The 17,107-nt window shown below is 42.9% G+C and overlaps 1 protein-coding gene across 1 annotated transcript in view; it reads right to left on the bottom strand.

The window, feature by feature from the left end:
• Positions 1-943: 943 nt before the first annotated feature.
• The window catches only part of pif1 (PIF1 5'-to-3' DNA helicase homolog (S. cerevisiae)), a 42,526-nt gene continuing 26,362 nt past the window's right edge, over positions 944-17,107 (bottom strand). The window contains exons 9-12 of the mRNA XM_072274621.1: positions 14,571-14,658; positions 12,035-12,180; positions 7,069-7,260; positions 944-1,201 (exon numbers count right to left, since the gene is read on the bottom strand). Coding sequence (XP_072130722.1) covers positions 1,157-1,201; positions 7,069-7,260; positions 12,035-12,180; positions 14,571-14,658 — 471 coding nt within the window. The 3' untranslated portion in view covers positions 944-1,156. The remainder of the gene's footprint in view (positions 1,202-7,068; positions 7,261-12,034; positions 12,181-14,570; positions 14,659-17,107) is intronic.

Genomic DNA, 17,107 nt, shown 5'->3' with positions numbered 1-17,107 from the left:
TTTGCAGGGTAATAAAATGGACGAGTTGACTGCGCTAGCCAGGAGTCAGAGAACATTTCAGGAGAGCAGTGTTATGTGTTTTACTGAAACGTGGCTGCACATGGACATACCCGACCAAAACGTTTCCATGGAGGACTTCCAGACCGTTCGGGCTGACGGGAAGTGCACTGAGACCAGTAAGCGTAAAGAAAGGGGGCTTGCTGTTCTGGTTAACAACAGATGGTGCAATCCTGGTCATATTATGATCAAGGAATGTGTTTGTTGCCCAGATATTGAACTTTTTGCTGTTGGACTCTGGCCATATTCCACTAAGATGCAACACTGGGCGTCATGGGAGGTTGTTCTTGCCTGTGGCCATCGAACTTTGCAGCTCCTCCCGTGGAGGGTCAGACACCCTGAGACAATGGGCTGCTCCTGGACTTATTTCCATCTGGCATAGTTTGCATATTGTTGTTTGATGGTTTGTGGTTTTGTATTGCAATATTTATGCTCTATTCTTGGTTGGTGCAGCTGTAACAAAACCCAATTTCCCTCGGGATCAATAAGATATGTCTATGTCTATTTTATGCTATGGAACCCTATCATTAACCAAAGGGTCCGTGGACCCCAGCATGAGAACCCCTGACTTAAGAGAAGTTGTTCATACCAAAAGGAGCAGAACAACCTTTAAATGGATAGATTGTTCATGAAGAATTCTTTTTGTTTTCATAAACAACATATGTGGTCAAGTGATTGGTCAAATATGCAGAATAACAATAAGGTGAGCTACAATTATCTGCACTAAAACTACAAAGCAATAACCCAATAAAGCATCAACAGGTACATGTGGAGAAGAAAATAACTGCCATATTCTTCTCCATGCCCCTCTTTATATGTTCATTTTCATGTGAAAAAATTACCCGACAGGATACATTTAGATTTTTTATTTTAAAAAAAGGTTCATTCTGGATCCCGATGGAGTGGATATTGTAAGAAAATTGCAAACTTACTTTTCTATTCCTATTTCCAAGACAGCCAGTGTCTTGTCACATCATAATCAATTCACAAAAACATTCATATAGTGCCACAAATATTTAAAATAGAAGAAATTAAAATGGTGCAATAATAAAATAGACCATGATGTAGGCGAAAACTTTAAAGAAATTCTGCCATCTTTCTAGTTTTCCTGATCTTCCATTTCGATATAGCCATCCAATGAGGTCTGAAATGAAGGGAAGTAGAAGAAATTAGTTTAAGTATCCTTAGAACACCACTGACAAAGCAGGAACACTTGTGGCAATAAGAAGCAAGTGATTAAAGATGTTGGCATGTTACTATAGATCCTCTGGAAAGGTTCAAGCCGCAGCTGAAGTTTGGTCATAAATATTTTGTCCATTTCAATTCTTTATTAAAAACTTTGTTGCAGAATCAGCAAGGAATGTACAAAATCTAATATATTGCAGTCCATTCTTGAACTCTGATTTCTGGTGCTAATGATAAGAGAACTTCTGAATGGCTGGATGAAGAGGACAATACATCACCAGACCATCTAGCTGTCTTTAGTGCCTCATATACATTGAATACAGGTTACACAGAAATCCATTAGCTATTTGCATTCAGTGATAGATTGCAAATGATCGTATGTTCAGACCACAAGACATACGAGCAGAATTAGGCCATTTGGCCCATCAAGTCTGCTCCACCATCCCATCATGCCTGATTTATCATCCCTCTCAACCTTTATCAACTTCCATTTTAAATATACCCAAGGACATGGCCTCCTCTGTTGTCTGTGGCAATGAATTCCACAGATTCACCACCCTCTGACTAGAGAAATTCCTCATCTCTGTTCTAAAGGGAAGTCCCTCTATTCTGAGGCTGTGCCCTCTGGTCCTAGACTCCCCCATCAGAGGAAACATCCTCTCCACATCTATTCAGTTCTAGACATTTCAATATTTGACAGGTTTCAATGAGATAGCCTTCATTCTCCTAAACTCCAGCAAGTACAGGTCCAGAGCCATCATATATTCCTCACACATTTACTCTTTCATTCTCAGAATAGTTATTTTAAACCTCCTTGGACTCTCTCCAATTGGACTCTCTCCAATGCCAGCACGTCTTTTCTCAGACAAGGAGCCCAAAAATGCTCACGATACTCCAAGTGCAGTCTGCTCAATGCCATATAAAGCCTCAGCTTTACATCCTTGCTTTCACTTCAAGAGCACTGGAATCTAAATGCCTTACACTATATTCCATCTGCTGCTTCTTTGCCCATTCTCCTAATCTGTCTAATTCCTTCTGCAGACTCACTGCTTCCTCAACACCAATTGCTCCTCCACTCATCTTTGTATCGTCTGCAAGCTTGGTCACAAAGCCATCAATTTCATCATACGAATATAACAAACACAACACTGGTCCCAACACTGGCTCCTGTGGAACACCACACATCATCAGCAGCCAACCAAAAAAGACCAACTTTATTCCCATTCTTTGCACCTGCCAGTCAGACGATCTTCTACCCCTGCTAGTCTCTCCTGTAATACCAAGGGCTTTTACCTTGTTAAGCAGCCTCATGTGTGGCACCTTGTCAAAGGCCTTCTGAAAATCCAAGTAAACTACATCAACTGACCCTCACAAACAAGAGAAAACCTGCAGATGCTGGAAATCCAAGCAGCATAAACAAAATGCTGGAGGAACTCAGCAGGCCAGGCAACATCTATGGAAAAAGAGCACGGTCAATGTTTCAGGCCAAGGCTCTTCATGGGGAAGAAAAACGATGAGGAGTCAGAGTAAGAAAGTGTGACGAGGGGAGGAAGAACCACAAGGTGATAAGTGAAACCAGGAGGGGGAGGGGAAGAGGTGAAGTAAAGAGCTAGGAAGCTGGTTGGTGAAAGAGATACAGGGCTGGAGAAGGGAAAATCTGGTAGGAGAGAACAGAAGGCCATGGAAGAAAGAAAATGGGGATGAGCACCAGAGGGAGGTGATGGGCTAACATGGAGATCAGGTGAGAGAGGGGAATGGGAATTGGGGAAGGACAGGAAAGAGCATTACCAGAAGTTCAGGAAATTAATGTTCATACCATCAGGTTAGAGGCTACCCAGATGGACTATGTGGTGTTGCTCCTCCAAGCTGAGTATGTTTTCACCATGACAGTAGAGGAGGCCATGGACTGACTTGTCAGAATGGGAAGTGGAATTAAATGGGTGGCCACTGGGAGATCCCACTTTTTCTGACAGATGGAGCGTAGGTGCTCGGCAAAGCGGTCTCCCAATCTGCGTTGGGTCTCACCAATACACAGGAGACCACACCATACCAGGGGCACCGGATAGAGTAGATGGCCCCAATGGACTCACAGGTGAAGTGTTGCCTCACCTAGAAGGACTGTTTGGAGCCCTGGATGGTAGTGAGGGAGGAGATGCAGGTGTAGCACTTGTTCAGCTTGCAAGGATAAATGCCAGAAGGAAGATCAGTGGGGAGGGTCAAATGGACAAAGGATTTGTGTAGGGAGCGATCCCTGTGGAAAGCAGAAAGTTCGGGGGGGGGGATGAGGGAAAGATGTGCATTGTGTTGGGATCCCACTGAAGATGGTGGATGTTACGGAGAATTATGTGTTGGACACGGAGGCTGGTGGAGTGGTAGGTGAGGACAATAGGAAGCCTATCCATGGTAGGGTGGCAGAAGTGTAAGGTGAGAGCAGACATGTGTGAATAGAAGAGATGTGGTTGAGGGCAGCGTTGATGGCGGAGGAAGGGAAGCTGCTTTCTTTGAAGGAGGACATCTCCTTAGTTCTCAAATGAAATCCTGAGAGCAGATGTGGTGGAGACTGAGAGAAGATGGCAAATAGCAGAGTGGGATGCAGTATAGTCCAGGTAGCTGTGAGAGTCCATAGGTTTATAATAGACATCAGCAGATAAGCTGTCTCCAGAGATTGAGAAAAGGGAGGGAGGTGTCGGAAATGGAGCAGGTAAACTTGAGGGCAGGGTGGAAGTTGGAGGCAAAGTTGATGAAGTCGACGAGCTCCACAAGGGTGCAGGAAACAGCACCAATGCAGTCGTCAATGTAGCGTAGGAAAAGTTGGGGAGTGATACCGGTTTAGTCTTGGAACGTAGACTGTTCCACGTAGCCGACAAAAAGGCAGGCATAGCTGGGACTCATGCGCGTGCCCATGGCTACACCTTTTGCTTGAAGGAAGTGAGAGGAACCAAAGGAGAAATTATTAAGAGTGAGGACATTCCACCAGATGGAGGAGTGTGGTGCTGGAGTGGAATTGGTTGGGTCTGGTGTCCAGAAAGAAATAGAGAGCTTTGAGGCCTTCTGGTGGATGATAGAGGTGTATAGGGACTGGTCATACATAGTGAAAAAATAAGATGATGGGGGCTAGGGAACTTGAAATCACTGAAAAGATCAAGAGCATGTGATTTGTCATGGATGTAGGTAGGAAGGGACTGGACCAGGAGAGATAAAACTGAGTTGAGGTATGCAGATATAAGTTCAGTGGGGCAGGAACAAGCAGAAATAATGGGCCTACCTCTACAAGCAGGTTTGTGGAGCATGGGTAGGAGGTAGAATCGGGAGGTGCAGGGTGAGGTTGGAGGCAGTGGGTAGGAGATCCCCAAAGTTGATAAGGTCGGTGATGGTGTGGGAGACAATGGCCTGGTGCTCATTAGTGAGGTCCTGTTTGAGGGGTAAATAAAAGGTGGTGTCTGACAGTTGTCGTCAGGCCTTAGCAAGGTGGTACAGGTCAGTTCACCAGACTACTACAGCGCCCCCTTTATCTGCTGCTTTGACGGTGAGGCTCAGATTGATGCAGAGAGAATGGAGAGCAGTGTCCTCAGAAGAAGTGAGGTTGGAATTGGAGAGAGGAGTGGTGAAGTCAAGACTGTTGATGTCCCATCAGCGGTTAGCAATGAAAGATCCAGAGCAGGGTTGAAGATGGGAGAAGAGGTCATTGGTGCTGAATGGAGAGTTCTTGCCAAAGAAGTAGGCCAGAAACTGACTATCCTATTAATTCTGCTTGTCATTTCTTCCAAAAAATTCACAACGAATTTCTCAGGCAAGATTTCTCTTCAAGGAAGCTATGCTGACATTGGCTTATTTTATCAATGTGCCTCCAAAGATCCCAAAACTGCAATCCTTAATAACAGACTCCAACACCTTCCCAACCTCTGAAGTCAAGCTAATTGGCCTATAATTTCATTTCTTCTGCCTCCCTCCCTTCTTAGAGTGGAGTGACATTTTCAATTTTTCATTTGTCCGGAACCATTCCAGAATAGAGTGATTCTTGAAAGATCATTACTAACAACTCCACAATCTTTCGGCTACCCTGGTCCAGATGACTTACCAACCTTCAGACCTTTCAGTTTCCCAAGCACCTTCTCCTTATTAATATTAACATCGCTCTCTTCTGCCCCGTGACACTCTCGAATTCCTGGCATACTGCTAGTGCCTTCCATAATGAAGATTGACGCAAAATTCTTAAAAATTCCTTTGGTATCCTCTTTTATATTATTGCCTAACTTCCCCTTGTATTTCATCTTTTCTCTCATCATCGCTTTTTTTTTGTTGCCTTCTGTTGGTTTTTAAAAGCTTCCTAATCCTCTAACTTGCTGCTAATTGTTGCTGTATTACATGCCCTCTTTTGCTTTTATGCTGCCTCTGACTTCCCTCATCAGCCATGGTTTCCTCATCCTCCCTTTAGAATACTTCTGAGATGTATCTACCCTGCACCTTCAAATTCCCCAGAGAAACTCCAGCCATTGCTGTTCCGCCATCATTCCTGCTGGTGTCCCCTTCCAATCAATTTTGGCCAGCTCCTCTCTCATACCTCTAATTCTCTTTTCTCCGTGGTAACACTGATACATCCGATTTTAGCCTTACCACCTAAAAGTGCAGGTGAATTCCATTATATTATGACCACCGTCTCCCAAGAGTTCCCTAATCAAATCTGGATCAAGTCAAGATGCTGAAACGTGGATGTCACCAGGACAACTTAAACTCTGCTCCCTCCTTTGAATGGTGCCCCACGCTCATTAATGTCCACCCAAATGAACAAATTGGATCAATGTTTTGCATCGTTTCCAAAAAATCATATACTTTCAATAATACCGCACTGGAATGTCCACCAACCTATCAGCTATAAGTTCTTCTGCAAACTCAAAAACTGTATTTTTGATCAATAGCTACCAATTTTACCACCGTATATCCTGGTACGATTTATCAACATCCACAATGAGGAAAAAGTAATGGAATAAATCAAGTCACAATTATCAGAATGATGTTCTCTGCTGGGTTCACCTTAATTCCCAAAGCCAATCCAGAAATATTCTTAACTCAGCCTGATGTGTGCTGATTTAACCTTTAATATTAGGCAGTTTTCCCAGTGAACTGGTTAACTCTAGGTTCCTTGACATCATTTTGTAGCACATTCCGTACTGTAATCTTCTCACCAGGATAGGTTGGTTGAGATTTTCTTTATCCTATTGCTTTAGCCTGGATTCTAAGTGAAGCCAGAGAAGTGAAAAAACCAGATCACATCAGTAGCATTTTGTAATGCACTAATGCACACAAGTGTTCACAAGAATAACACTACTAATAAAAATTCTGTTCCAATTCATCAGATGAATCTGTTAAACAATGGCAAAACTCAAATAACCAGTCATAAAATGTCACTTGACAGGGAAATTTTAATTGCTTTGATTGCCAAAAAAACTGCAAGCATCTATTAAAATAGAACAGCTCCATTTCCCACTCCTTTGCACAAACATCTTTGTTCAACTAGTTAAAAGTTGCTGTGCCTTCAACTCATATGCCCCTGCCTGAGTAATTTTTTTTGTTTTATAAATTTAGATTAATCCCTGGTTTCTGAGCATAAAAAAAAAAGAGTTCTGTGTGAAGATTGTGCTGGGGATCGATGGAAAAGTGATTTCAGGGATAACTAGTAATATAAAACATGTAAGAATTAGGCATTGTTAATATTAGAGCTGTTCCCTTTTCTCCTTCTGAAGGTATGCTGCTCGTTTCTGCAACAGATTATCTAATTCAGTAAACTGGAAAAAAGGTCTGAAATAAACTCCATTCCATCCTACTCACCTGCATCAGCATCTGTTGTTTTTTCAATCTGGAGTAAAAGTGCAAGACATCATGATTGGCATGGACTACTCTTCTGTCAAAATCCAACACTCGGAGCCCTTCCAGGTTTCGTGCACGAGAAAGAGCCACATACGCCTGACCACTTTCAAAGACTCGTGCCAGTGAAATTTCCACACAGTCTAATGTCATACCCTGAGAGAGAAGGAATGAAAGAATAGAAAATTAAATACACACACAAACGCCCTGAAGCAACCAAGTGCAAATTCTCATGAATAGACAAATATTAAAATTGAGAATGACAATGCAGCTCTTTAGAGACAGTGTTAAGGAATGACCTTATGACCTTAGCCTCATTTGGGATAATGGGGAGGTGATAGATAGGAGTTACAGGGAGGTAGTCACCTCTAAGTTTCAGGAGGCGGGTACCTGGGTGACTGTCAGGAGAGGGGAACAGAATAAGCCATGAGGACAGAAAAGATAAGTTATGAAGGGAAGCTAGTCAATAATATAAAAGAGGACACCAAATGCTTTTTCAAATATATAAAGAGTAAAATGCGAGTGTGAATATTGTACCTCTGGAAAATGACACGTCAGGAGGTAGTAATGGTAGACAAAGAAATAGCAAAGGAACTTTACAAGTTTTTTGTGTCAGTCTTCACCCTGGAAAACACTAGCAGTATGCCAGAAATTCAAGGGTATCAGGGGGCAGAAGTGAGTGTTGTTGTTATTAATATGGAGAAGGTACATGGGTCGCTGAAAGGTCTGAAGGTAGATAAATCACCTGGACCAGATGGACTACACCCAGGGCTCTGAAAGTAGTAGCTGAAGAGATTGTGAAGACATTAGTAATGACCTTTCAAGAATCACTTGATTCTGGAATGGTTCTGGAGGACAGGAAAATAGCAAAAATTACTCCACACTTTAAGGGAGAGAGACAGAAGAAAGGACATTATAGGTTAGTTAGCCTGACTTCAGTAATTGGGAAGATGTTGGAGTTTATTGTTAAGGATGAGTTTGAGTCTTTGGGGTACTTGGAGATGCATGATAAAATAGGCCAAAGTCAGCATGACTTTCATTGATCCTGTTACAATTACTATTCTATAGATAGAGTATGGCCACAAAGAAAATGAATCTCAGGGTTGCTTTATGATGACATGCATGTACTTTGATAATAAAATTTAGTTAGAACCTTTGGATGTTGAAACACAAGATGGTGTTCTTTCAGTCCAAAGTAATTCATGGAGGTTAGTAAAATAGAGAGATATGGGTAAGCCTAGGTAGTTCTAAGGTAAGGACATGTTCGGACATGTTGTGGGCCAAAGGGTTTGTATTGTGCTGTAGGTTTTCTATGTTTCTAATTCACCATCTGGAGTAATTCAGCCTGCTTAATTGGCATCCCATCAATTTATACCCTCTATTATCTCGAGTAGCTTGTATCATTACAAAATATACTGTAGTTATAAGACCTTAGTTAGCCCCAACTTGGTGTTCACCCCACTACAGGAAGGATGTGGATACTATAGAGAGAGTGCAGAAGAGATTTCAAGAATGTTACCTGGATTGGAAAGCATGCCTTATGAGTATAGGTTGAGTGAACCTGGCCTTTTCTCCTTTGAGTGGCAGGGGATGAGAGGTGACCTGATAGAGGTGTACAAGATGATGAGAGGCATTGATCATTTGGATAGGCAGAGGCTTTTTCTTAGGGCCGAAATGGCTAACACAAGTAGCATAGTTTTAAGGTGCTTGGAAGTAGGTACAAGGGGGATATCAGAGGTAAGTTTTTCCACATAGAGAGTGTCATCAATGGTGGTGGAGGCAGACACAATAGGGCTCTTTTAGAGATTCTTTAATAGCTACATGGAGCGTAGAAAACTAGAGGGCTATGCGACAGGGAAATTCTAGGCAGTTTCTAGAGTAGGTTACATGGTCAGCACAACATTGTGGGCCAAAGGGCCTGTAATGTACTGTAGATTTCTATGTTCTGTTATATTTTTCCCTCTTCTTTTCCAGCCCCAATAAAGAGTCTCAGCCCAAAATATTGACTGTCTATTCCTTTCCATAGATGCTGCCTGAGCTGCTGAGTTCTTCCAGTATTTTGTGCATGTTGTTCTAGATTTCTGGAATCTCTTGTGTTTAGTTTGCCTAGGCTGCTCAAACAGTATCTTACAAAACTGTGTAGCGAGTGCATAAGCACATCAGCACCCATAGATTCTCCTATCCAAGCTGATTTGAAAACACATTGCTTCTCATTTGCCAATGCTGCTTTCACATCCCAGAGTTTCCTAATCAGCAGTATTTTGGGAGTGGGAATACATTTTGTAGAAATGATTGCAGCAATGTAATTCTGACTCACCGCTATCTTCTTAAGGACAACTAGGAATAAGCAATGACTGTTGGCTTTGATGGCAATATCTTTTTTTTTTGTAAACTTCCACTTCAAGGAAGCTCTACAGCCAAACTTGCAAGGTCATTATCAGAATATACCAGATGTTTGCACGCATTTTTCACTAACTTTTTCCAACTTCAAATTCTGGTAAGCAGAAGCTGATTTGAAGCACGTTAAACACCTCAAAAGCTTCAAGTTTACACATAAACATTAAGTTGAAAATACTTCCCAGTACAAGTGCCTCAGTTTGCTATGTTCCTTTCCGGTAGTGGAGAAACTTCCACAATGATCAGACCCAGTTAGAATCAGAGAGCAATATAGCAGACATACAGGCCTTTCGGCCCAACAAATACGTGCTGACCAGTTAGTCCCAATATTCTGCATTCAGCCCATGTCCCTCTAAGCCCTGCCCCTCCATGTACCTATCCAAATGCTTCTTAAATAATACTGCTGTACCACCCTCAGCCACTTCGTTATGGCAGTTTGTTCCATGTATTCTCTGCATGGAGGAAAGAAAAGTTGTCCCTCGAAATCCCCTTTAAATTTTTCCCCTCATATCCTAAATCTGTGCCCCCAGTTTTGGGCTCCCCTAAACTGGGGAAATTACTTCATCAGTCACGTGCATTGAAGCAGATATCTCCAGGAGGGCCTGCATAATTTCCTATTCACCTCCCAGTCTGAGGATGTACATTGGTAGGCCCTGGGGGATTTATTCATCTGAATGTACTGGATGTCTGCAAACATCTCTTCCCTGGTAATGTTAACGTCCTTTAAATCATCTGCACTTACATCCTTTCAGAAATTACTCAGATAATCTTGAGCAACCATTATTTTCCCTTTAGTAAACAGAAGTATTTGTCAAAAACCTACCCACCTCCTACAGCTCATAGAAACATAGAAAATAGGTGGAGTAGGCCATTTAGCCCTTTGAGCCTGCACCGCCATTCAGTACGATCATGGCTGATCATCCAAATCAGAACCCTGTACCTGCCTTCTCTCCATACCCCCTGATCCCTTTAGCCACAAGGGCCATATCTAACTCCCTCTTAAATATAACCAATGAACTGCCCTCAACATTCCCTGTGGCAGAGAATTCCACAGATTCACCACTCTCTGTGTGAAGAAGTTTTTCCTCATCTCGGTCCTAAAAGGCTTCCCCTTTATCCTTAAACTGTGACCCCTCGTTCTGGACTTCCCCAACATTGGGAACAATCTTCCTACATTTAGCCTGTCCAATCCCTTTAGGATTTTATACGTTTCAATAAGATTCCCCCCTCACTGCCTAGCTCAAGACATAGGCAGTGCTGCCAATCTCAGATTTACCTTTCACACTAACAGAAACAGGCTGCTCCTAGACACTCGCCTTCTTACTGTTACGTGCCCCCCACTTGCTCTTCTTTCCGTGGCTTTCAAACAAGCTCACCCTTCTGCTAGATCATATCCAATTCCCTCAAAATTAGCCCTGCAGTAATTTAGGATCCTAAACAGTGGACCTGACTCATCTTCCTCTATCAGTTGAAGTAGATTTGTAACAAGAAAATATAAAAACATTAAATAATAATAGTATCATTCAAAATAGGCATACTTTGAAGAAACTTTGCGTTTCATTCCACTAAGAAGCAAAATAAAGAATAAACTAGCTCAAAGTCAATTGTTTTCTTTAAAATTCATAGGCATGGCTTTGGAGACAGGAGAGTTAGGGATCAGGTTAGGGTTTAGGGACAAGGATGTGTTGGAATTTGAGGTCTGCCTTTTACTCGTGTTCAAAGGCCAGTGGAACATAGGACATTAGCAGTTCGTATTGGGTTAGCAGACCAGCAAGGATGAAGGCTGGCAGCTCACCAACACCCCACTCCCCCCTCAGTCAGCGAGTCATTGGCAGCCTCCAGAATCAGATTCCCTTGTGGACAGAAGGCATGAGTGATGGTGAATCCCCCCCCCCCCCAACCCCCTCCGGTTTACAAACGGGTGAGACTGAAGTCCGAGGCCTAGTATTTGGGATTCCATCATTGGCGTGTCTGGCATTTAAGATCTAGTGTTCAGGGTTTCATTCATTGCCATCAGCAAGTCCTGGGCTCAATACCAATGACTGAAGCCCAAAGGTTGATTAGAAGTCTGGAATTTGAGGCCTGTTGGCTGGAGTCCTGAGTCTAGTGGGTAAGTAAATGGCTCAATGTCTGTGAATTCACGGGTCTGCTGGAAGCCTGTCCCGGTGTTGGAGGACTGTGTGCGCGCGGGAGTAAAGAATGCAGCTTGCTTTGCTGCTATTTTGTTGCTTGTTGTGTTCTGCTGAGTATTGTGAGCATGACAGTTTGACTCTGGAATGTGAGGCAACTGTAGTAGCTGACATCACCACATCTCTAGGTATGTTGGTTGTTAAGGCAAACAATGCATTTCGCTGTATGTTTTTATGTACATGTGATAAATAAGAATGAAACTGAACCTGATCTGTGCACACATAAAGGCTGAAAATCTACCAAGCATAACTGAAATCAAGATTCAAATTTGCAATATCAATTTAAAGACAATTGAGTAAAATTTGAAAAAGCCCAATGACCTCAGTCAAATGAGACTGCATACCTGGCTCTTGTGAATGGAGATGGCCCAGGCTAACTTCAGAGGCAGCTGCTGTCTGGTCAGGTAGGTCCCACCAAGGGCTTTAACCAACCATCGTTCTGGCTTTATTGTCACCGTTACACCAGATATAAAACGGACTTGGGGCAATGCTGTGAAGAATGAAACAAATCGCTAAATATAAACACAAAATAATCTGCAGATGCTGGGGCTAAAGCAACACTCACAACAAGCTGGAGGAACTCAGCAGGTCGGGCAGTATCCATGGAAAAGATCGGTCGACGTTTCGGGCCGGAACCCTTCATCAGGACGCTGCTGAGTTCCTCCAGCTTGTTGTGAGTGTTGCAAATCACTAAATATGTTTTATAGTTCAATTATCAAGATGTGATGACTATATGTTACACATCCAATAGTATCAAGACTCAAAATGTACAGGCGTGTGCCTGCTGGGAGGTGGAGAACACAAGAAATGGGTTATACAAGCAACCACAATAAAAGTAATCAATCCCTCACACTATCTGTAGCCTGTGAACATGAAATCTGCTTCGAACATCTCTTCACCATCACTCATCTAGGTGAGAAGACATTTCTGGTTCTATTTCCCCCAGGTAGTTTTTCCCCAAAGACCACCTTCTGCAGCTTCCCATCCCATTCTCTGATCAGTGTATTCACAACATGCACTGATCTACACCACATTCTGGTGAATTTTGAAGCTGTAACTATCATATTTCTTCAGTCTTCCCTCAATGCCTTGAAATAAGGAATCTTTCTCCAGCCTTCAAAACTTCACTTTGATATTGGAATGGTAAGAACTGGGACCACAGACAAAAATACTTTGTCTACTGCATTGTAAATTTTAAGTGAGATTTCCTGTTAATCAAACAGAATACAGACCATTAACAACAATGGTGTATAGAGGGATCTTGGGGTCCAACTCACTTTGCAGCAATATCAAACTTCGGTTAGGCTGCACTCGGTGGGCCATTCTGGCCATTAGAGGATGCGGAAGCTTTGGAAAGGGCATAGAAGGGGAGGCTGCCTGGATTGGAGGGGCTGAGTGATATAGAAAGTTGGATGAATTTAGGTTGTTTTCTCTGGAGTGAGAGAGACCACAGGGAGACCAGATGAAAGTTTATAAAATTGTGGGAACAGTAGATAGGGTGAACCTTTTTCCCCCAGGGTAGAAATATCAAATACATCTTGGGGTACAAGTTGATACCCCTCCAGAGGACATGCACTTAATGTGAGAGGTAAAATGTTTAGGGGAGATGTAGGGAATAAGTTTTTTTTTGAGATGAGGGATAATGTATTTTTGAATTAAGATGAAATAACAGTCATTTGTAAAAAGAGTAAAGGGTGAATAAAAGTAAACTTTCCACAGGACAGGGGTTTCAACCTGCGATCTACAGACCCTTTGCTTAATGGTATAGGTTCATGGCATAAAAAAGGTTGTGAACCCCTGACTTAAGTCCTCGAAACATAATCAAAAACTTTGATCAAGCCAAATTTTTCTTCAAAACAGGGTTGACTTACTTAGTAGATTATGACTAAAAATAATTTGTTCAATCAACAAATGCAAATTGCTTATGTGTAAAATAAGTTCTTTCTCAAAACCTTCCTACTTCCACATTTTATTACTTTCAGTCCCCTGATCATCTAAGCAACACACACAAGATGCTGGAGGAACTCGGCAGGCCAGGCAGCATCTATGGAAAAAAAATACAGTCAACACTTCAGGCTGAAACCCTTCAGCACAACTGGAGAAAGAAAGTGAGGAATAGATTTAAAAGTTAGGGGGAGGGGAGAGAGAAACACTAAGCAATAGGTGAAACCTGGAGGGGGAGGGATGAAGTAAAGAGCTGGGAAGTTGATTGGTGAAAGAGACAGAAGGCCATGGAAGAAAGAAAGAGGGAGGAGCACCAGAGGGAGGCAATGGGTGGGCAAGAAGATAAGGTGAGGTAAGGTGAGGGATGGCAAATGGTGAGGGGGTGGGTGGGGGGGGTATTACCAGAAGTTTGAGAAATCGATGTTCATGCTATCAGTTTGGAGACTCCCCAAACAAAATAAGGTGGTCCTCCAATCTAAGTGTGGCCTCATCATGACAATGCAGGAGGCCATGGATGGACATTTTGGAATAGGAATGGGAAGTGGAATTAAAATGGGTGGCCAGGCGATCCCACTTGTTCTGGCAGACGGAGCGTAGATGCTCAGCAAAGCGGTCTCCCAATCTACATCGGGTCTCAATGATATACAGGAGGCCACATCAAGAGCACCAAACACAGTAAGTGACCCCAACAAACTCGCAGGTGAAATGTCGCCTCACCTGGAAGGACTGTTTAGGACCCTGAATGGTACTGAGGGAGGATGTATAGGGCAGGTGTAGCAGTTGTTCCACTTGCAAGGATAAGCGCCATCAGATTTCTTATTGCGCTGCTTGGCTAGGTTTATGTAAGTACATATTCCCAGTCTCTTTTTCTTGAAATAATTAACCACTTTCAGCTACCTTACATCTGCATTTCATTGCATGTGTTTGAACACTTACGTTTATTTCCAGGTTCAAAGCCTACAACAACACCTCGGGCACCATTTACCATCCCTTGCTGTACGTCCAGGTTTTTGGTCAGCATCACCTGCAAACAGAAGAGCCTGGTTAAGTGGATTCCTGCACTTAGCAGTTTTTACAGCTCAAAGTCGAATTATTATCAAAGTACATACAATACATGTTACCATGTAATACTCAGAGATTCATTTCCTTACAGGCACACACAGGGAAAGAGAAATACAATAAAATTTTACAAAAAAATATATGCACAGACAAATACCTCTGTGCAAACAGAAGACAACGCATACAAATAAAAATAGTACTGAAAACACAAATTGTAAAAAAAGTTCTAAAGAGTCCTTGAAAGTGATCCTGTATGTCGTAGCATTAGTTCAAAGTCGTGATGAATGAAGTTATTCAAGCCAATGTTTGGACACTGACATACAAAATCTTCCGGACATCACTGGCCATTTGCAGTTAAACAAATCTTCAACCAAGTAATTCTGTGCAGCATTGTGTTCACCACATAACATGTCAGTAATGCACATTTTCAGCGAAGACAAACCAGGGATTCATTCTGTGCTTTGTAAAATGTACCATTTGCTCATCAGGCTTTGGTGAGAACCAGCTTGGGGAAGGCAAGTATCTGGTAAGCTTCTTAATTCTTCCTCTGTTTGTGCAGAGTTCGAGCAGTGAGGAAGACTCCAGAGGATGTGTTGTGTACTTTGTGTGCGATGTGAGAATTCTGGGAGACCTCCTGCCTGACAGGTAACCATATCAGCAACAGGGTGCACTGAGGTGCAGCTCCTCAGAGAATGTGTTGAGGAACTGGAGCTGCAGCTTGATGACCTTTGGTTCAATTGGGAAACTGAGGTGATAGATAGGGGCTACAGGGAATTAGTCACCCCCAGGTTGCAGGATGCAGGTACCTGGTGACCATCAGGAGAGGGAAGGGAAATTGGGCAGCCAGTGCAGAGTACACCTGTGGCTGCTCCCCTCAATAATAAGTACACCATTTTGGATACTGCTGGTGGGGGGAACCTACCAGGAGGAAGCCGCAGTGATGGGTCTCTGACACCGAGTCTGGCAGAGTGGCTCAGAAGAGGAGTGCAGTAGTGATAGAGGATTCCATAGTTTGAGGAGCAGCCACAAGATTCAGTGGACGCGACACAGACACCTGGATGGTATGTTGCCTCCCGGGTGCTAGGATCAGGGACGTCGCCAATTAGACCCACAACATTCTAAAAAGGGGCGAGGATGAGCAACCAGAAGTTTTGATACCTATTGGCTTCAATGACGTAGGTAGGAGGCCCCCAAGAGAATTTAGAGAGCTAGATAGAAAGCTAAAAGCAGGACCTCCAGGGTAGTAACCTCTGGATTGCTCCCTGTGTCACATGCCTGTGAGGGCAAGAATAGGACGATTTGGCAGATGAATGTGTGGCTGAAGAATTGGTGCAGAAGGCTGGGCTTTAGGCTTCTGAATCATTGGGATCTCTTCCGGGGAAGGTAATGACTTGTACAAAAGGGACGGATTATACCCAAACTCAAGGGGGACAAGTATCCCTCTGGGCAGGCTTGCAAGGACTGTTGGGGAAGGTTTAAGTTTATTTGGGGAGATGGAAAAGTGGGTGATAGGGCTGAGGATGGGCCAGTTACTATTCAAGCAGAGGCAGAGTGTAGTGAGACTGTCAGGAAGGACAGACAGACAAATAGGGCAAAATGGGATGAGTTGCAGTGTAACAGGGGGACAAAATCAAAGAAGGTGATGAATAAAGGACTGAAGGTGTTGTATTTGAATGCAAGCAGTATACAGAGTAAGGTAGGTGATCTAGTAGCACAGTTAGAGATCGGCAGTATGACATTGCAGGCATCACAGATGTGGCTGAAAGAAAATTATAGTTCAGAGTTTAACATCCAAGGATACACATTGTATGGAAAGGACAGGTAGGAAGGCAAATGGGTGGCGTGACTCTTGGTAAAAAATGAAATCAAATCCATGGAAAGAGGTGACATAGGATTGGAAGATGTAGAATCCTTGTGTACAGGGTTCAGAAACTGCAAGGGTAAAGAGACCCTGATGGGAGTTATATACAGGCCTCTGAACAGTAGCCAGGATGTGGCTACAAATTACAATAGGCAATCGAAAAGACATGTCAAAAGGACAATCTTATCATAGTCATGGAGAATTTCAAAATGCAGCTAGATTGGGAAAATTAGGTCGGTGCTGGATCCTGAGAGAGAATATATAGAATGCTTACAAGATGGCTTTTGAGAGCAGCTCATGATTGAGCACACTAGAGGATCAGCTATTCTGGATTGGGTGGTATGTGATGAAACAGATTTGATTAGTGAGTAACACACACATCTGCAGCATCCTCCAGTATCTGCAGATTTTCTTTTGCTTTTTTGATTAGTGAGAAACCCTGAGGAGACAGTGTCCAAAATATGATGGAATTCACCCTGCAATTTGTGAGGGAGAAGCTAAAGTCAAATGTATTAGTATTACAGAGGCATGAGAGAGGAGTTGACCAAAGCTG

This window comes from Mobula birostris, chromosome 12 (genome assembly GCF_030028105.1).
Source record: "Mobula birostris isolate sMobBir1 chromosome 12, sMobBir1.hap1, whole genome shotgun sequence".
NCBI classification, from domain to species: domain Eukaryota; kingdom Metazoa; phylum Chordata; class Chondrichthyes; order Myliobatiformes; family Myliobatidae; genus Mobula; species Mobula birostris.
This window is presented reverse-complemented; position numbering and strand designations above follow the sequence as displayed.